Source organism: Balaenoptera ricei, chromosome 14, assembly GCF_028023285.1.
Source record: "Balaenoptera ricei isolate mBalRic1 chromosome 14, mBalRic1.hap2, whole genome shotgun sequence".
Lineage (NCBI taxonomy): Eukaryota > Metazoa > Chordata > Mammalia > Artiodactyla > Balaenopteridae > Balaenoptera > Balaenoptera ricei.
The window spans coordinates 52588246-52608257 of record NC_082652.1 but is presented as its reverse complement, the minus strand read 5'-3'; the positions used below and the strand labels follow the sequence as shown (position 1 = coordinate 52608257).

The 20012-nt window shown below is 52.2% G+C and overlaps 1 protein-coding gene across 14 annotated transcripts in view; it reads left to right on the top strand.

Annotated features, from left to right (window-relative positions):
- Positions 1 to 9591, top strand: part of CELF4 (CUGBP Elav-like family member 4) — a 296959-nt gene extending 287368 nt beyond the window's left edge. For 9 of the 14 annotated variants that reach the window (XM_059894980.1, XM_059894978.1, XM_059894976.1 and 6 more), the window contains 3 exons: positions 209 to 287; positions 745 to 916; positions 9417 to 9591. In XM_059894980.1, coding sequence (XP_059750963.1) covers positions 209 to 287; positions 745 to 916; positions 9417 to 9443 — 278 coding nt within the window. In that variant the 3' untranslated portion in view covers positions 9444 to 9591. Of the gene's footprint in view, positions 1 to 208; positions 288 to 744; positions 917 to 7350; positions 7405 to 9416 lie in introns of those variants that run through there. The other 5 variants (XM_059894977.1, XM_059894973.1, XM_059894969.1 and 2 more) reach the window with 2 other exon arrangements.
- Positions 9592 to 20012: the final 10421 nt, after the last annotated feature.

Here is a 20012-nt window from a genome sequence, read left to right as displayed (position 1 = left end):
TGGACTGGCCCCGGTGGCCACCGGGAGCCTGGCTGGGGGCAGCCTCGGCAGGGACGCAGCGGGAGGAGGGGCGGCGGGGACCCTACCTCTGCCCTGCCCCGCCCCGCGGCCGGGCGGCGCTCGCGAGGGGGGCGGCCGGAATCGGCGGCGGCGAAGTTCGCTCCGTGGCGCCTCCCCTCCCTCCCCTCGCACTCCTCTCTCTCCCTAGGCCGGCACCCCGTGCCCTCCCGCTGCCAGGCCCCCTCCTGTCAGGGAGGACAGTGTCCAATAAACTCCTCCACCCGCAGGTGTGTCCGCCCTCTCCCACCGCAGGCAGGGGCTGAGGTGCCGGGGCCGGCGCGGGTGGGGGGCGGGCGCCTCTCCGAGCCCCGCCGCGCCGCGGGCGCCCCGCCTGGGGGAGAGGGCGCGCGGGACAGCGGCGCCGCCCAGAGCCGAGGTGGAGCGGGGGCGGCCCGGCCCGGGGCCGCGCGGGTCGGGGAGCCGGGAGCCTCGGCAGCGCCCGCCGCGGGAGGGGCCGCAAGCACGCGGGCTGTGGGGAGCACTAGGCCGGGACGGGGGCGGGGCCCCGAGGGGGAGGAGCCTTGAGCCCCGCCCCCGCCCGGAGGCGCGGCGGGAGCGGGGAGACACCGCCGCCCGCCCCGCCCCGCCCCATCCTCGGCCCCCACGGACCTTCTCCGCACCCGCCCCCTCCCGGCCGGGGCGGCCCCGTGGAAACCCAGGCCCTCGTCCCTCGTGTCTCGCCAGGCTTCGTGAGCTTCGACAACCCGGCCAGCGCGCAGACCGCCATCCAGGCCATGAACGGCTTCCAGATCGGCATGAAGAGGCTCAAGGTGCAGCTGAAGCGGCCCAAAGACGCCAATCGCCCGTACTGAGTGCAGGCGGGAGCGTCCCCCGGGGGAGACCAGGACTCGCACAGGTAACCGGGGTCGGCCGGGGCGCGGGGACGGGGGGTTGGGGAGGTTGATACCGGACGGACCCGCCGCCTCCCCTGGCCTCTGTGGGCCGGACGGAGCCTCGCTGTGCCTTGGACCCGCTGCGCCCGGCTCGACCTGCTCCTTGCCCGGTGCCTAGGGGGCAGGCGCAGAGCTGTGGTCACCCCGTCAGAAATGGGTATGACCATCCCCCTGCCGCAGAGCCAAGAGGAGCAGGAGTGAGGGAACCCGTCTGAGAAGGTCTACACCGGCAATTTCGTTTGCCAGAAAACCCTGGGGTGAGCAGGTGGCAAGCTCAGGGCTGGGAGAGTTTGGGGGAGGAGTAGCCCCTGTGGGGAGCTGTAGGCCTGTGCTGGGACCTTCTCCCAGACTCCCTGGCTCTCCCCTCCCCAGCTCTCTTGCCTGAAGGGCTGGTGGCTTTTAGACACTTGACCCCTTCACCCCTTCAGTTCCCCGCAGCTCAGTCTGGAGAGGAGGGACAGGACTTTTCAAAGGGAACTTTACCAAAAAACAAAACAGGATGGGACAGAAGCTGAGGAGGGTGATGGTATGGGACTGGGGCCACTTACCCCGCCCTCTTTACAGAGGCCATGATGAGTGGGCAGGTGTCACCTTTCCCTTCTCTGTCTGGGTCCTGCCTTACAGCTGAAGGCACAGTCGGCCACTCCTCTTCCAGGCCACGTGCTCCCCTGGGTGAAGCAGCTTCCTGGGGAAGGGGGGAGGGAGGAGATGTGCCTGGCCATCAAAAGTCCACCCCCAGCCTGGTTTCTCCCAGTGAGGTGCGCTCCTGCCGTCCCAGCTCGTTCACAGTTCAGGGCCAGGCTGCCCAGGCCTCCGCTGCTTCGGCAGTACAGTGTGCCAGGTACTGTTAGGTACTCAGCATGAGTAAGACTAATCAGAATCCTTGTCCTTAGCAGGGGAGGCAGGCAACAAACAAGGACATAGGATCAAAGAGTAGATTATATAGTGTGTCAGAATTGTTGGTTACAGTTAAATCAAGTAGTCAGGGTAGGCCTCGTTGAGGAAGTGACATTTGAGCAAAGATTTGAAGAAGGGGAGGCAGGGAGCCACGCCAGGGTTTGGCTGTTCCCTCGGTCCTCGCGCCGAGGGAACAGCCAGTGTACGGGCTCCAAGGTGTGGGCAATGTGGTGTGTTCAAGGACCAGCAGGAGGCCAAGGTGACTGGAGGAGAGCGAGCACGGTGGGGTGTAGTGGAAAAGGAGATCCCAGAGGTGAGGAGGGCCACCTCGTGTAGGACCCACAAGCCATTGCATGGACTTTGGCCTCTCCTCGGAAATGCGGGGCTGCGGGAGAGCCATTGGAGAGCTCTGCACAAAAGAGTGAGGTGATTAACTTGCATTTCAGGAGGCTCGCTGGCTGCCGTGTTGATAGATCGTGGGGCCCAAAGCAGAGGTCTAGCGCCGGGACCGCTCAGTCCAGGGCGACAGCAGTCGATGTGGTGTGAGGGAGTTGGTGCTGTTTGTAAGGAATTAGAGGGGATGTGAGAGAAAGAGGCGTCAAGGATGACGCTTGGCTTTTGGCCCGAGTAACTGGAAGAGTAGAGTTGTCGTGGTCTGAGATGGAGAGGGGTTGGGAGAAGGGTGAGGCACGTGACAGTTACACATCCGAGTGGAGGGTCAGTCTGGAGTTTGAGAGGGAGGTTTCCAGCTTCCCAGTCTCCTCTCAAATCCCACCGCTGCCAGCAGGACCCCCTTCATCCACCCAGGAGCAGCCACACTCACCTTCTCTCGAAGAGGGTGCTTGAGGCTCTACTCGCCGCGAAGCGAGCAGCGTCCACCTCTCATGCTTCCTCAGTTCCGGCCCCTGTCCGTCTTTGGTCTGTGTGAAATGCACACGCACATGTTCATTCAGAGCGTGGGCACTTTCCTGTGCCAGATGCTGGCTCAGTGCCGGGATGCCGAGAGGCATGGTCACCGTGCTGCCCGCGTGGAGCTTCCAGCTCTGTGCTCGCACAGACACGGTGGCAGCCAGCCAATGGGTGCATTTCTGTAGGAGGGGAGGGACGGTGCAGTGAAAGCAGCCCTTTCGTGACATGGAGCACTTTTTCTTAAACACGCTTAGCTCTGCCACTAAGGCATGACCTGGGTCAAGGTGCTTCCCCTCTTTGGGCTTCCATTTCTTCAGTGATGAAACCCAGGCATTGGAGCCATCAGAGGACTTTTAAGGAGGTGGCATGCTCCAGTGTCATGCCCTGAGATTCTGAGGGGCCCCTGTGGGTGTGTTTTGTGGCTCCCCCCAAAACAGCCTGTCTTAGCCTCCTAGACCTTGATGCAACTAAAACCCCAAGAAAGGAGAGAACATCTAGGTCAGAGAAATTCCCAGATGAAGGGGTGAGGACGGCAGACTTGTGGTTTGGAACAGAAAGTAAGGAGTGGCCCTCAGGGTAGAACCAGTTAGCAGTCATGATTGGGGTGGGGGCTTGAGAGGGGTGGCTAAAAAAGCAGAGTGGTTCTTCCACCAGGGAATACAAAGGCTAGAAAGATGAGAACCACAGACTTTCACACTGCGCTTACCACGCAAGAGACAGTTCTTGTAGGTGACAACTCTAAGACATAACTGTATACTTGTAGTTGCCTATAAGGTAGGTAGTGTTATTATTCCCATTTTATAGATGGAACACAGACAGATTAAGTCACTTGCTAATCAGCTACTGAGCAGTAGAGTCATGATTTGAAGGGGGGTTGGTTACTTCCAGAGGCTGAGCTCTTAACCCCTTCAAGTAAGGAGAAAGATAAACCCCACTCTGCTATCTTCACCCCACCCCTCCTACCCCAGAGTGTCCTGAATATCAGAGGGGACACATCAGGACATCTCATTTCTCTGGGGTCAGCCATCTGACTAGCCCTGCACTAGGTAGTCTTCTAAAAAACTGTGAGCTTGCGTAGCTCCTACAGTAAAGTTGACCTTTCAGCTCCATTCACAGGATTTTAACAAACGGCGCATTCAGGTTCCCAACCCAAGACTGTTAGAGGCTGTAACAGAAGGCAGGTGCCATAGGGCCAGGCTTGGGGAGTGCAGTGGGCGGTGGCTGCTGCCAGTAAGGGAGAGAGGAAACAGCACGCAAAAGCAACTTAAAAACTGCATGATTTTAGAGGCCAGCAAAGGATGTTTACAGATGATGAGTCCTAGTTGCTCAGAAGGGCGGGAGGGGCCATAGTTAGGTGTGAAGAGGCACGGGGAGGGTGGTCTCAGGGCCAGTGGTAAAGACAGAAGGCAAATAGGTGGCCAGGTCAGAACTGGAGTGAGGGGGTTCTGGGGAAGGAGAGGGCCCCTGGCAGGGCAGCCGTGGGGAGGGGGCGTGTGGTTGGGCTTTGGTTCCATAAAATGAGGCCTGGGTAGGGTGGGGTCTGCGCACCCTGATGGACGGGAGTGTGGGTTCCTGGCTCCATTGCTGCCCCTGCCCCCCACCTTGCACTAAGATGGGAGTTTCTCCCAGAAATCTTTACGGGGAAACTAAGAGGAAGGAAACAAAGGCAGGGAAAGTGGGCAGAAACACGAACGTGGCCAGGGCCAGGCAGACACCCAAGTCCCTTGTTCCACCTCTGGGCCCAAGCTGAGGGTGGGCGCGCAGGCATCCGGCTCTTTGGAGGGAGAGCCCTCTGAGTGGCGTGTCTGACTCCCCGGGAGCCCCGTTTCTTCTGGCCCCTGGGCTTTGGTTCTGAGTGTGCTTCTGCACAGCGTCTGCCCTGAGCTTTGCAGGCACGGGTGCTTCGGGTCAGACCTGCCCAGTGCTGGGCTGTGGCTTTGGGCCTGGGCCTTCTCTGGCTAGAGGCCAGCTGTGTTTAGGACCTGGCATCTGAATTGGCTCAGCTTGACCATAATTTCCTCACCCAGGTCATGAGGTGGGGCTTCCCAGTCCTGATTCAAGCTCCCCTGCGCCGGTCAGTGACTCTGCTGCCACCTCTAGGGCTGTGCTCGGAGAGGCTCTTCCAGAGGGTGGCCAGGCAGGGGTCACTGCTCCCTAATGAAGCAAGTGGTCAGCAGTGCATCGGTGGGACCCCAGGGAGCCTCCTTAGCGGCTGAGCGAGTTTAAGAGAGTGTTTGTGTGCTGGGGGCCAAGTGTGTGTGAGAGATGAGTGTGTACGAGAAGGTTCCCTAGATGGAGATTTGGGGAGGGGCTGTGTGATATTCAGGCTTGAATCCCCAGCACTGGGCAGTGCCAGGCACTGAAGGGTGGCTGGAGGAAAGCTGGCAGCCGGCAAAGGAGCACAGTGGGGTGGGGAGGAGTGGGCGTCCCAGGACTGGGTGCAGGTGTCCCTGGGTTCCCATGGCTGACACCTGACGGCGCTGCCCTCCACGCCGTGAGGCTTTCGGGATCTTAGTTCCCCCGCCAGGGATTGAAGCCGGGCCCTCGGCAGTGAGGGCGCAGTCCTAACCACTGGGCCGCCGGGGAATTCCCCCCTCCTCAGTTCTTAGGCCTCTTCTCCCACCCCAAGGGCCCGCCAGTTGGCTCTCCTGGGTGGTGGGTCTAAGGGCTTTCTTTCTGGAGGGGCTGGAGATGCCGGCGGGCCTTGGTGGGCCCTGGTCTTGGTGAGGGAGATCTGCTGTGGGAAGAGCAGGACGGGCAGGCAGGGCAGGGCTCTGTGGAGGAAGAGGGGCGGGGGGCTCTTCTGAGAAGGCAGAGCTGGAGGCGGGGTTCAGGCTTCAAATAGTCACCTCTCAGCTGTTTTGCATCTTATCCACAGTGACATGTCATGATCTCAGGCTTCCCTTCCACACTCCCTGAAGGAAAACACAAAGCTGAGAGTGGAAGCCGCTGCGTGTAGAAGCCCGGTGCATCGGAAACCCCTGCAGACTCTGCAAGCCTGGTGCACAGACCCGGGTGCTGCAGGGGAGCAGGGACTGGGAAGTGAGCTCAGGGGTAACCGTGAGGAGGGCGTAGGGCTGGGGGCCCCCAGCGCCCTGGGTGGGGGCAGAGGACCCCAAATGGTGAAGCGTGCTCAAGACAACTCAAAACGGAATAATTGGATAATGCTTGACAGAGAAGGGAGCTCAGCCTCCACCAGTCAGGGCGCCATCAGTGAAGAAGGCAGGTCGGGGCTTGTGAGATGGGTCAGTCTAGAAAGCTGTATGTGGAGGGGTATAGGGTATGAAGGAATGGAGAAGGGGGAGGTGGAGTGGGGGAGGGCAGCAGGGCACAAGGGACAGCAGCAGAGACTGGGGAAACAGGGCCATAGCCCGCCCCTCTCCAGTGGAGTCTCCTGTTGGCGTATGACCAGCCCTGCAGGGCACCCCGGTCTTCCACGTGGCCATTTCCTGGGTCAGAGCTGCAGAGCCGTCTAAAGGCTTCACGTGCCAGGAAGCAGCCTCACTTTGGCCACGTGGGCCACCTTGAGAGCAAAGCAGAGAGAGTAAGGCGATCATGAAATAAAATCAGTTGTGCCAGGATGTGTCTGTAGAATTCTGAGAGCGTTGATGTGATTTACTCTAAATCTCAGAACTACAGGTGTTCATTTTCTGAAGGTTCTGAGGAAAGAGGGTTGAGGCAGAGTGGACGGGGAGAGGCTCACGACCTCATGCAGTGGATGCTCTTTTAGTGGAGACGCCGTTCTCTGGGGATGGCGGCCACGGCGGGACGGGACAGGGCGGGAGGGCTGAGTTGCTGTCTGCGTTGACTGTACTGGGCAGCAGGGTGTTTCGTGGATGGACCCCATGGCTACAGCAGTCGCCTTAATCAGCCTCTGACCCACCGGCAAATCGGGGCCACCCTGTCAGGCTCCCCCTGCTGGTCCACAGGCTGAAGCCACAGAGGGCCGGGGAGGCGAGGAGAGCTCGGCACCTGGGGGAGAGAGAAAGAATCAAGGGTGGTCAGAGGCAGGGAGCGTGCTCCCTGATCTGCTTGCCGGCCAAGGTGGTTTGAGGGGCTGTTTTATTTTTTTCTGGCCCCCTCACCAAACTGCCTACACCCTCCCTCCTCTTCCCAGCGCATGATGGATGCCCTTAGTGGCCCTGTGTGAGGTTCTGCTACTGTTCACGGTGTATCACGTGTCTGCACAAACAACCGTGTGTGCGTGTGTGTGTGCGTGAGTGTGTGTGTGTTGACGTGCCCATGTTGTTTGTCTGCCAGCTTCCTCCATCCTTTGAGTTTTTTTCAGTTCTCTTATGATTTGACTGCTGTTCTCTCATTAGAGCTTTTAGATTGATGCTGTGGTCTGGTGCTGTATAAATATTTTTCCTTTTAATTTTGTTTTAACTTCTTCCTTGCCCTTCTTCACCCTCAACCCGACTCTCCCTGTCCCACCCCCCACACTCCCCGACCCAACCCGCCCCTCCTCCTCCTCCCCCCTTGCCCACACTCTCTTGTCCTCTCTCTCTTTCTCTCTCTCTCTACATATATAAATATATATATAAATCTTTTCTTCTTTTGTCATTCAATCAAATTCCAACAACCCAACCAGGGCCAGTCAAATCCACCACAGTCTCGCGCTGAGCTAGGAATAAAGTTCACGTAATCACATGAGAGTGGAGAAAACAGTCCCCCATCCGTAAGTTCAAATCAACTCAAAGTTCACAGTGTGACATGATGGCGTCATGTAACAAGGCTAAGAATCGGTTGCATGACAATTGCCGTCAAGTTTCGTGGAGGTGCTGTGATTGGAGCGTTTTTCTTGGATGTTGTATCAGTTGATGATTGGCCAGTCATGATCACACGTGCATTTTCTTGACTTTTGTGCTGCCACAATCTTTTTTGCTGTGCTCATTTTCGTTTCGTTCTTGGTGCTTGCAGTGGTTTTACTTTCTGTTGTTTGGTTTTTCTTGTTCAGCGTTTTTTATGCTTCTCTAGATGTCACATAGAGGAAAAAAAAACAAAAGAACAAAAAAATAGTAAAAATAAAGATGAATTCCCGAATTATCGGATATGGGATCATTTAACTGTGCAAACCATTATTTTTTAATCTTAAAAATGAGGAAAACATCTTAAAAGTATCTATGCGTGGTTGATTTACTTGCACTTGAAAATATTGTGATTTTATTTTTTTCTAGAAATTTGGGGGCCTTTTTCAATTGACACTTTCCTAGGTCTGGTCTTTTTCCAGTTAGGCTATTTTAAATCTCACTTCAAAAGGAAAAACAAAAAGAAAAAAACAAAAACAAAATCTCTACAGTAACTGAATAATAAAAAAAAAAATTCTAAACCAAAAAACTAGAGTTCAAAGCCCGGGGCCTCTGAGAGAGAGCCCGGTAGCAATTGTAAGGTTTGTATTGTAGCCACTTCTGCTAAATTAAATGTGGGGAGGGAGGTGGGGGCCTGGGCGTTGGGAGGGCTTTTTGGTTGGTTTGGAAAAAACAGTACTGACAAAAGCAAAATGCACCTTTTTGTTTACAACTGAAAAAGGGTCCTTGACAAGTGTTTTTTAATTTTATTATTATTTTATTTGGTGTTGTAATTGTTTAGATTGCTGTGTACGGTTTGCTGTTTGTTGAATCAACAGTGTGAAAAACCTGCCAGCATGGATTGATATACGCATGACGTTGTCCCCTCAACTGGGGGCTTTGCAGTTCTAACTCTCTTGATGTAACCAGTCACCCCCATGTATAAGTGGAAGCTGCTTGCTAGAATGGAGACGAGTCTCATTTGTTAATTCACAATGATTAAGCATTTTCCTTCTGATTCTAGTCGGATCATGATTTTTTTTCCTTGAAATGCAAAACAAAACACCAAAAAGCCACCATTCAAAACAAAATCAAGAATTGTCTGAGTTAATTTAACTTTGATGATTAAATCCGTTCTAACTTCTTTTAGGTTCTCCCCATCCACTTCCTCGAAGTGCTGAATTTCCTCTAAATTCCCTGGCATGTATGAGAAAAATATTATGTGTGTGTGTGTGTGTGTGTATGTGTGTATCTATGCATATACATACACACATATCCATGTATATCCACATATGTGCAGGTGAATATATTCTACACATATATCCAGATATACATATATATACATAGCCTCGCAAATAGTGACCTTGGGAAAGAGGTGGTTGGCTTGGAAACTGGGCAAGAATTCTGCAAAATGCATGTCATGGATCTTGGGGGGAAGTGGGCTGGGCTGCTAGATTTTTGCTATCTTGTTTGCTAGGCTTCTGTATACATATTGTATCTGGGCTAGATCCCTTAGAGATCAGTTTAATGATGAATTCATATCCCACAGTCCGAAATTCTTCCATTAGATCTAGCCGTCCCCCAATCCAGAACTCTAAAGGAACCCAAATCAAAAACCGTCTCCCAACAACCAAACCTCAGCTACAACCATCACCACTAGACCTCCCAGTGGTTTCTTACTCTGAATAGAAGAGTCGATTTCTTTTTTAATGTATCATGATCATGACTAATTCTCATACTGGTCTCTTCCCCCTCTCCCGCTGTCCCCCAGAGCTCCCGCCCTAACCCCCGAGGCAGGTTCCTTTTGGTGTTTGGATGCATTTTGTGTTTCCTCTCTTGGCTTAATCAGCCCTGATTTTCTTCATTTTAGGGCAGGATGCTGAACGGGCTACATTAAAAAAACAAACCTCTCTCTCTATATATTTATAAATGAGAACTGTTGGATGACACCTTTGACATATCAGCCAATATCAATCAAGCTGAAGACTCCAGACACTCTCTGTGACTGTCACATTTCTTCAAGGAAAGTATAGCGTCTGTGGAGTTCAGAGGGCATGTGTTTGGGGGAAAAATATATATGACATAAAGAAGAAGAAGATGAAGAAAAACGAGAAAAAAAAAAGGCAACTTTAAAACAAAATAACTTGAGACAAGGTTGGGAGGCTGCAGGGCTGGGAACTGGGAAGGGCCGCTGCTTCCCGATCCCTGGGGCTTTTCCAGCCCATGGGCGCCTGAGGCAGGCTGGGGCAAGCGGTGTGTCTGGTGGGGCCTGGTCCCCAGGGGGGCGGCTGGGAGGCCGCCACTGATCATCTCTATCTGTCATTCCTTTAGCTATTTAGGGACCAAAGGACCAAACTTTTTATTGCAGATGTGTAGCTCTAGGTCAAATAGAGGGGGAACGGAGGAGAACCTCCTTCCTGCCTCATGGCTGTTCTTGAAACAGCTTAGAGCGATTCTATGAAAAATGTAATTAAAAACAAAAAACACAAAAAAACACACAAAAAACAAAAAAACAAAAAAAAGAAAAATAATGCTTCAATGCTTTTAAAATAGCAAGATAATAGTTCTTTGATACTTTGAGAGGCGCTTTGATTACTGTCATTCAAGTCTATGACACTTTCATATGGTTTTCTGTATTATATGTCTGGATGGAGCTGTTAAGATGAACAAATTGGTGGATATTCGGGGAAAGTAACAAAATATGAAAACTCATTAACCGTGAAGTGTGAGAAAAGGAGGGGAAAAAAAGGGACTGACGAGGCAAGATAATTGTGAAAAGTCTGTAAATGCTTCTAACTCTTCCCCCTCTTAAAATCATAATAGTTGTACAGAATTTTAAAAAGGAGAAGTTTAAAATACCTATATAATAGAAGAAAAATTAGAGGAAAGCAAAAAAAAAAAAAAAAAACCTATAGAAGTTAGCATTACTGCTAAAATCCCAGATGTTGTAGGACTGTACTTTTGTAGAGTTTAGACTGAGCATCAATCCCTTCTCCCCGCGAGTGCTGTTGGACGCCGTTGACCCCGAGGGCCAGGCCGGACCCGCGCAGACCTGTGGGCCCCTGGCTGCCCACCTCCGGTGGAGGCCGCGCCTCTGGCAGGAAGGCCCGCCGCCGCCGCCGCCGCCACCGCCACCGCCTCTGCCCTCGCCTCGCTTTGCTCCGGGAGCTGCGCGCGCTCGCCCGCTCTCCGCAAGCCCTCGACACCTCTGCTTCACTCGCCTTCCATGCTTGCTCCAGAGACTTTCCGGGCAAGGGAGACCTGGGAACTTTCATCTTAAAACAACTAAACAACACACACACACACACACAAAAACCTTAAACAAGAGAGAGAAAAAAAAAAAAAAACAATCTTTGAAGAATTTCTGAAACTGTTTACAAGGAATTTTGAAAAACAGGGATGTTTAAATGATGCCGGCTCTGTTTTTCTGTAAATAAATTTGCATATTTTGTAGGACTTTTAATTGTAATGATAGAGAAAAAAAACAAGGAAAACTATTTAATGAAAGCACGATATTTATCTTTGGTAAATGACTTTAGAGCAGTTAAAAAAGACATTGCTTAAAAAAACTCAGAATCAGAAAAAAACACTGAATTATTTAAGAACACATATATTTTAAAGTATAACATATTTATTATAATTTATTTGCACCGTTGGGAAGACTTGCTTTGGCTTTCCACCTTGATGCCCTCCTCACTGATGTCCTGTTCATCTGGAGGCTGGGGGGCCCTCGGACCTACCATGTTTTTTTCTTTTTTGCTTTAGAAGAACATCTATCTGGTTCCTCTCAGGCCTTCTGCCTTTCCTTTCTTTCTATTTTGTTGGGTAATTATTATTTTTAAAAATTTTTTTCTTTTTTTGGCTCCTCCTTTTAGGATGTCCAGATGTTGTAAAAAAAAAAAAAAAAAACGAAAAAAACAAAACAGCTGCAGTTCAGTACAACTGCTCTTTTCACACTCAACTCCCTAAAACTCCTTGTAACCTTCTGTAACTATTGGATGACGCTTTCTCCAGCTTAGCCCTAAATAAAGCACAGTTTAAAAAAAAAAAAAAGCCTTTTCCGTGGTGGTCTGTGGTTCATGGAATCTGGCCAGCTGTGCCTCTGGGGCCTAGGGCTGGCCCACTGGAAGCAGCTTTGGTCCTTCCCTCCGTGGAATCTGTCTGCTACCTGGACCCTCTAGAAAAATCTCTCTCGACCGGTGTGTGCCTCTGAAAGTCTCCACTGCAAGCCCCTCCCTAGGTTCCTGGGCAGGGATGGCCACAGTGCCCAAACCTGACAAGAAGTCCCCCTTTCCTCCCAGACAGGGGGAAAAGCAAGCCACCAGACTGGAGCTGGGGTGGGAACGAAGTGCTGCGAGGAGCTGGGGAAGCAGGCAGTGGAGGCAGGGCCCGCAGTAAAGGAAGGTGAGGGCACAGCCCCAGACTTGCCACCCAGCACTTTGCTCTTGGTCCTGCACTTCCCACTGCATTGACAGTGTGCCTGGGTGGACAAGACCGAGGGTTCTAGATGATCCTCAGAGGCGGGGTTCTGGTGGGAGGAGCTTGGGGTGCCGCCATCTCTGTATCGTGACACAGAGACAGAGGTAGGGAGAGGTCCAAACCCTGAATGCCACAGGAGGTTTGAGAGGAAGGTATGGGGTGGGGGTCAGGGGGAGGGTTCCAAAGGAGGAAGAATGTGAAATAGGGCTTGGGGGAGGGGAGGTGGAGAGGAGGGAACAGGTCCTCCTGAGGTGAGAACCCAGACACGCACACCAGCCTCAAGCCTTCGTCAGACTCCGTCCTGGGACAGCCCTTTTTCTCGATTCCATCTCGTCCCCCCTGCCCCAGCCTTCAGCCTTGCAGCTCGGTCTAGGAATGGGCAGGTTCCACCAAGGGTTTCCATCTTGGAAAACCCTTGTGGTGGGGCGGGGAGAAGACGAGAGTCCTAGGACACCCGGGTGTTTGTCTGTCTGTCTGTGCCCTCCCGTGAGAAAGTGGGGAATGGCTCAGCCCCAGCTGTCCTCTCTGCGGGAAGAGTGGTGGTGAGCAGCGCGCAGAGCCCCGGCTACAGGACAGCACCCGGACCCTGCTTCTGTCCTCTCCTCCCGTCTCGCTTCCCAGGGCCAAGGCCCAATCCCATGCTTCCCCCACTAGCCTGTGGAACTGTTAGCCTGGGGAGAAAAGGCCTTTATGCATCAGGACCCGGGGCAGGCCTTCAAGCCTTGGCTTCAAACTTGGAGACAGTTCCAAGATGACATCTTCCCTCATAAGTCTGTGAAAATAACCCACACTTAACCTGCCAGTTCTGGGGAGCTTGTGAGGAGCTGGACTTCTCGGAGGAATTCACTGCAAGGGGTGGTTGTCACACTGGGGGTTGTGCTACACTGTGAGGAACAGAAAGGTGTTTTCTAAGGAGTTCTCTGGGTTTTGAGCCTCAGACTATTCAAAACCGTGGTTTCTTTTGGACATTTGCCGCCGAAAGGCACTGAGTCTGTCAGAGGATGACAGCCTCAACCATACTGCGTCCTGTCGCTCTCTCAGACCCCAGGGAGCCTCACGGCCCTCCCCAGACCTCCCCTGTGCCTTTGTCACCGCTTCCCCACTGTGCTTCTCTCTGGCACAGCCCTCCTGCCACCTCCACCACTCCGGCTCAGGGGCGGTAGGGGCCCAGGGAGCTGCCCCCAGGGAGCTGGGCTGTGCAGGGGGTTGGCCACTTTTGCTCTGTTCCAGGCACGGTTGACTGAGAAGAGAGATGAAAACACAATGCCCAGATGTGAATCCGCCAGTTCTATAAAAGAAACCTTCTATTTAAAACCACGCACCAAGTGACTAATGTATGCACAGCGCGTTTAAGAGAGAATGTAATTTATTAGCCTCTGGGGGGAAAGTCATAGGTTCCTTGAAAAGTTGCTGAAAACTCTCAGGTCACTTTGCACACGATTACAGGGAGTGCAGGGATCCCGCAGCTCATCCATCATCCCCTAGTTAAGAACCCCTGGTTTGCAGTGTTATTTAAGAAAACCCGAGACACAGTTCTCATTAATTTCTGCTTATATTCTATGGCTTCTAGTTCTCTGCTAGTACAGCCATCCCTTGGAATCTGCAGGGGATTCGTTCCAGGACCCCCGCAGATACCGAAATCTGTAGATGCTCAAAATGGCGCAGTGCAGTCGGGCCTCCGTAACCGTGGGTTCTTCATCCGTGGATATGGAGGGCCGGATATGTTCTACCTGCAGTGTTTGATTCCTTCATAGCTCCCCTATTTTTATTTCTTTTTCATTTTTTAAAATTAAAAAAAATTTTTTTTTTTTTAAATCTTTTGCTCACGCCGCGTGGCATGTGGGATCTTTGTTCCCTGAGCAGGGATCAAACCCATTCCCCCTGCATTGGAAGCGCGGAGTCGTAACCACTGGACCACCAGGGAAGTCCCTCCCATATTTTTAAAAGACTTTTTATTTATTATTATAAACCTTTTATTTCTAGCATAATGGAAAGTAGAGATACTTGCAAAACAAACCCCTGTGCACACACCACTTAACTTTAACATACATCAACTCATGAATTATTTTGAAGTTATCAAGTCATTTCATTGGTAGGTACCTCAGTTTCCCCGCAACAGTTTCAATGCTGCATTGACGTGTTCAGGCTCGCTCTGGCCTGTCGGGCAGCTGCACCCTTGCTGTGGCAATTGCGGGGCTTTGTGGCCTCTCCCAGCCTCATCCTGGCGCCTGGTGTGAGCCCAGCCCTCCCTCCAGCCTCTGTTCCGGCAGCGCTTTCAAAAGACTTTCAGCTCTTCATCCACCCCTTTGTACTCATATCTTCTCTCTTGCTTTTCTCTTTCTTTCTCTCCCTTTCTCCCTCCTTTCTGTTTGATGTTAATGTGAGAAAAGTGTTTCTGAGCTGGATCCCACCCTCTCCTGGACACAGAGCACCAGTACAGTGACACAGAATGTCCCAGAGCTCTCCCACCCACACGAGTGCCTCCAAGTCGAATATCCACCTTCCAAGTTCTGCTGCCCCTGGGCTGGGCAAATACGCAGCTCCTCCTGGCACGGGGTCTGCAGGGTCAGTGTTTGAATTACACCTGGTTAAAGCCAAATGGACATTCCCCCCCTGGGTGAGGTGGGTAAGCAACATCTGGGCAGTGAGCTCAGGGGCCCAGCCCCACCCGAGGTGACAGCATCAGACTTGGTTGTGAGTGCCACTTGTCTCTCTCCCAAAATGGAATCCGCCCCCAAACAAGAATTATTAGCCACCACTGACATCCCACCTTCAATAGACTATTCACGCCAGGCAGTCGGGCATTCAGTCCATGTTGATTCATTGCCTGCAGGAATGAATGAGTTAAGGAAGGAAGGGAATAACAAACGGCAGACAACTGAAAGCACGTTCCGAAGAGGTAGGGGTTCGGGAAATGCTTTTAAAGTAATAGCACATTTGGAATAAGTGGATAGCCAACACTCCCTTCCCCTCAGATAACTATTTGCAAGTGTAAGTTTTTTACTTTCTGGTTTCCTTTCTCTGCTGCAGATCTCCCCTTCCCCCATCGGTCTCTGGTCTTCAACTCTCCCAGATGCCCCGGGGCCTGGTTAGTGGACAGCCATCACCCCAGGCCCCTCCTTATCACCCCAACTTCTCTTTCCTCATGCTAGCCTATCCCCTCATCTCTTCAGGGGACTCTGCATGTCTCCATCCCTGCTTGCACCCTCTGTGGACATCTAACCAGGATTTGCCCAGACCAGGAGGAGGGTTGGAGACTGTGTATCAGAGTGGAAAAGGCATGGGCTTTGACGTCAGGGATGCATATACCTTCTGTGTCACTTTGGAAAATGACCTAACCTCTCTGAGCCTCAATTTCCTTATCTCTAAAAAGGGGATAATAATACACCCTGCCCCCAAGAGTTGTGAGGAGGAAACAGAGACAGACACAGCCAGACCACATCCCAAGGATCCTCTGAGTTGTAAACTCCTTAATAGTGCAGATACTCAGAATGAGTAGGTCAGACTCTGATCCCTTCCTCCTTCCCTTTCCTTAGTTCCATTCCCCTGACAATTCACGTCCCAACCGAAACCGAGCTTGAACTTGACACCAGACCACTTTCAGTTGTTTTCTCTCGAGTTCAGTCAGCCCGTGACACTCCCAGAGAATGGCTGTCATGTTGGGGTGCACACACCTCTGTCTCTCGCTGCTCACTCTCCTTCCCAGGGACCCCGATTCGCGGATGCTCCTCTGCCCCTTCCCTTTCTTTTCCCCACACCACTGTGGCTGTCGTTGTCTGCAGCCATCCTCTGCCGGTTCATATGGCCTCAGGCTGCAAATTAGTTTGGTCTTTGCATTTAAAAAGTGTTATCTATTTAGGGGGGGGGGGGCTTCCCTGGTGGTGCAGTGGTTAAGAAACCGCCTACCAATGCAGGGGACACGGGTTCGAGCCCTGGTCCGGGAAGATCCCACATGCTGCAGAGCAACTAAGCCCGTGCGCCACAACTACCGAGCCTGTGCTCTGTAACAAGAGAAGCCACCGCAATGAGAAGCCTGTGCACCGCAACGAAGAGTAGCCCCCGCTCGCCACAGCTAGAGAAAGCCCGCGTGCAGCAACGAAGACCCAACGCAGCCAAAAATAAATAAATAAATAAATTAAAAAGTGTTATCTATTTTTTGGAATAGGTAACATATTGATATATTTCAAAATTCAAAAAAATATGAAAAAGCATATAATGAAAAGTCTTCTTCCCACCCCTGAATCCAGCCACCCATTCCTGTCTCCAGAGGCAGCCAGTGTTACTAGCTGCTCTTGTTTACCCTGGTCTTTAGTGTGTAGATGTGCGTGCCTTGGTGTAAGGAACTCAGCTATCACCCTCACTTTCGGGGGGGGAGACCCAGAGCCAGGCAGTGCCATGCCCAGGCCCGAAGCTGGCCCGTGGGATTCCTAGGAGATGAGCCCAGGCCTGGGGCTGCTGAGGACCCCCTGGCTGAGTAGAGGAACTGGGGCCTTTCCAGTCCACACTAATCAGCTGGCTGCTTCCCTTTGAGGCCCGGTGGAGCTGTCCTTGCCGGGCTGCCTGCCCTGAGCTAGACACTATGAGCTGCTTAATTATAATCGCATCTAATTCTCTGAGGTTGGTGTTATCATCCCTATTTGACAAATGAGGAAACAGGCTCAGAGAGGTTAAGTCCTGGCCAAGATGACCCAGCATCAGGGTTCCAGCCCAGGTCTGTCTGCAGAGCTGTGCTCTTAATGTCAGCATCTTGTCTCCCTCGGTTGTAAATTCTCTGCACAGTCGCTCCCCTCCAGCCCTTCTCTTGTGTCTCCCATCTCCTTTCCCTCCTTCTCACTTTTTTTCCTCAATAATATCAATTCTACCTTTAGGGAATGGCATCGCCTCTACTGACTTAGGTACCTGTCCTTTTCTTCCCTCCTCTCCTTGATTATCTGGGCTGGCCCGGCGCTCTTAAAGGTGAGGGAGTGCAGGTTACTGAACGTGACCCTCCCCACCTGTTGGTGGGGACAGAGGGAGCGTGCATGGAGGGAGAGAGAAGAAAAGACCCGGTTAAGATTTTATTATGAACAAGGAGAGGAAATTAAATTGAAATAGATGGAGAATTTGTTAACATGTTATGCAGCTACCTGAAGTTCAAAACCCTTTTGAGCTGTGTCAGCTCGATTTTCCCCAGCACGGTAAACTCTGGAAAAAACTACAAGCACATTGTTAAGATCAGTGCAAACTCGTTCTCCATCACTAAAACTCAAGGGGAAATTGTAGCCAATCCTGAATGCCCCACACTCCACTAACTGAGGCATGAAGAGTCCTCTCGTCTCCAGAATCTCCACATGAATCATCTTTGCTGTTGCCCTTCTCTCCCTACCTCCTCCTGGGGCCTGGCTCTGGGAGCCGTGGGCATGCGGGTGGCAGGAAATCCAGCGCAGCCAGGTGCTGTCAACCTGTCTCCCTTCCGCTCCCTGAAGAGGGGCTTCGGAAGCAAGGCTACTATGGGGCATTTTCACTCTGCACAGGCAGCTCCTGGGAACTAACATGAGGGCCACCAGACAGACCCACACCCCTGCCCCACTGCACTCCAGCCCTGCTCAGGGCCTGGGATCCCATGGTTAGGCCTTTTTCTTTGGGTGAGACTTGGGCCTCAATTAGTTCTGCTTTTTTAATGAAAATCACCTTGGGACGGGAGTGTATTTGTTTCCGCCCCTGCTCAGCCAAGTGCACATACCAAGTGCCAGCTGGGTGGTGAGGATCGGGGGGTGGGGTGATGAAGACGTACACACGCAGCTGCCTTCTGGGCACAAGGCCGGGTGTGTTGTGGGTGAGCTCTCTACTCCCGGGAGCCATCCTGCAGCGTGCTGTCAGATGGCCAATCAGAGGCTTGGGGAAGGTAAGTAACTTGCCCCAAGTCACACTGCAAAATCAGCTGCGCTCACCCCTCCCATGGGGTTCCCTGACAGGTAGAAGACAGCTGCAGGACGATGTGGTAAATTGTGCAGGGGCCCCAGCCCCGAGGAGGGAAACCCAGTAGCCCAGACTGGGGAGGAGGAGACCCTTGGGCCGAGTGTTGGAGGGTGCGCAGGGGTTAAACAGACCCCAAGGGAGGGGGACATGGAGGAACAAAGGACTCCAGACCTGAAGAACTGCAAGATGTCTCAGGTAGGTGGGGAATATGCTGGGGAAGACACAGGGCCTTGTCTAAAAAGACTCCATCACTGACTGCCCAGGCAGTGTCCTGGCTACTTCACCGACACCATCCCACTTAACCCTCCCAAGAAGCCTTGACCCAAAACTAAAAATAGAACTACCATAGGACCCAGCAATCCCACTACTGGGCATATACCCTGAGAAAATCATAATTCAAAAAGAGCCATGTACCATAATGTTCATTGCAGCTCTATTTGCAATAGCCAGGACATGGAAACAACCTAAATGTCCATCAGCAGATGAATGGATAAAGAAGATGTGGCACATAGATACAATGGAATATTACTCAGCCATAAAAAGAAACGAAATTGAGTTATTTGTAGTGAGGTGGATGGACCTAGAGCCTGTCATACATAGTGAAGTAAGTCAGAAAGAGAAAAAAAATACCGTATGCTAACACATATACATGGAATCTAAAAAAAAAAAAAAAAAAAAAGGTCATGAAGAACCTAGGGGCAGGACGGGAATAAAGACACAGACCTACTAGAGAACCAACTTGAGGACACGGTGAGGGGGACGGGTAAGCTGGGACAAAGTGAGAGAGTGGCATGAACATATATATACTACCCAATGTAAAATAGATAGCTAGTGGGAAGCAGCTGCATATCACAGGGAGATCAATTCGGTGCTTTGTGACCACCTAGAGGGGTGAGATAGGGAGGGTGGGAGGGAGGGAGACGCAAGAGGGAGGAGATATGGGGATATATGTATATGTATAGCTGATTCACTTTGTTATAAAGCAGAAACTAACACACCATTGTAAAGCAATTATACTCCAATAAAGATGTTTAAAAAAGAAAAAAAAAAGAGAAGCCTTGACCCTGTTTTACAGGCGGGCTTAGTGATGTACTGGAAGTCACATGGTTTGGCAGAGCGGGGGTTTGAGCCCTGGTCCCCGATAGGAGGTTCCATGCTTGTAATCACTGTATTACTTTGGAGTGGGCTACCTTTCCAAGGCACAAGTGTAAGAACTCTTCACTTGGAAGCCTCTTACTGACTGTATTTCCAAGCCTCAAACAAAGACGCACAGCCTAACTACAGGACAGGAGAGTGGAGTCGGGACTGGCCTGGAAAGCCTCAGACCTCTGTGCCTCAGTTTCCCCCTCTGCAAAGTGAGGTGTCCTGGGTCTCAAGGATTCGGCGCAGCTCCCATGTGCCCAGAGCTCTCTGCTAAGTGCCAGGAGGGAGAAGAGGGAGGGCAGAGGAGGGGTGCCCCGAATGCCCTCAGTCAAGCTCTCGAGATGAGAGTCACCTGGATGAGGGAACTCAGCACCTGGATGAGCAGTGTTTTACCCACCACTCTATTCCACTCTCGACTGGGCAGGTGACACTTGCTACCTTGTCCCGAGTGCTGGGTGAGCTGAAGAGGCCTCTGGGCTTGAGGCATCCTCTTTAATCAAGAACTACCTGAGAGCATTTTGTACTTTTAGCACCGAACTCAGTGCCCGGCACAGAGTCGATGCCCGATGATGTTTGCTGAATGAACGAGAAGAGGTGCAGAGTGTGGAGACTGCCTCTCGCGAGCCCCTTCTGAAGCACCCAGCGCCTGCACCCTCTTGGCAAGGCCCCTCTGCCCTACCTTGCCCAAACTCTGACCAGAAATCAGAAGAAAGCCTGGTCTTCTCAGTACCCGGGGAGCTCCTGGGATGACAAGGGTCCTCCTGGGATGAGGGTCCTATTGGGGCCTTCAAAGATGGCTTAGGACACAGATTCTCCTGTTTTTCCAAGTTTCTGACCATTCAAATTCTCCTGCCCTTAGTTCAGGGCCCATCTGCTCCAGGGGGGC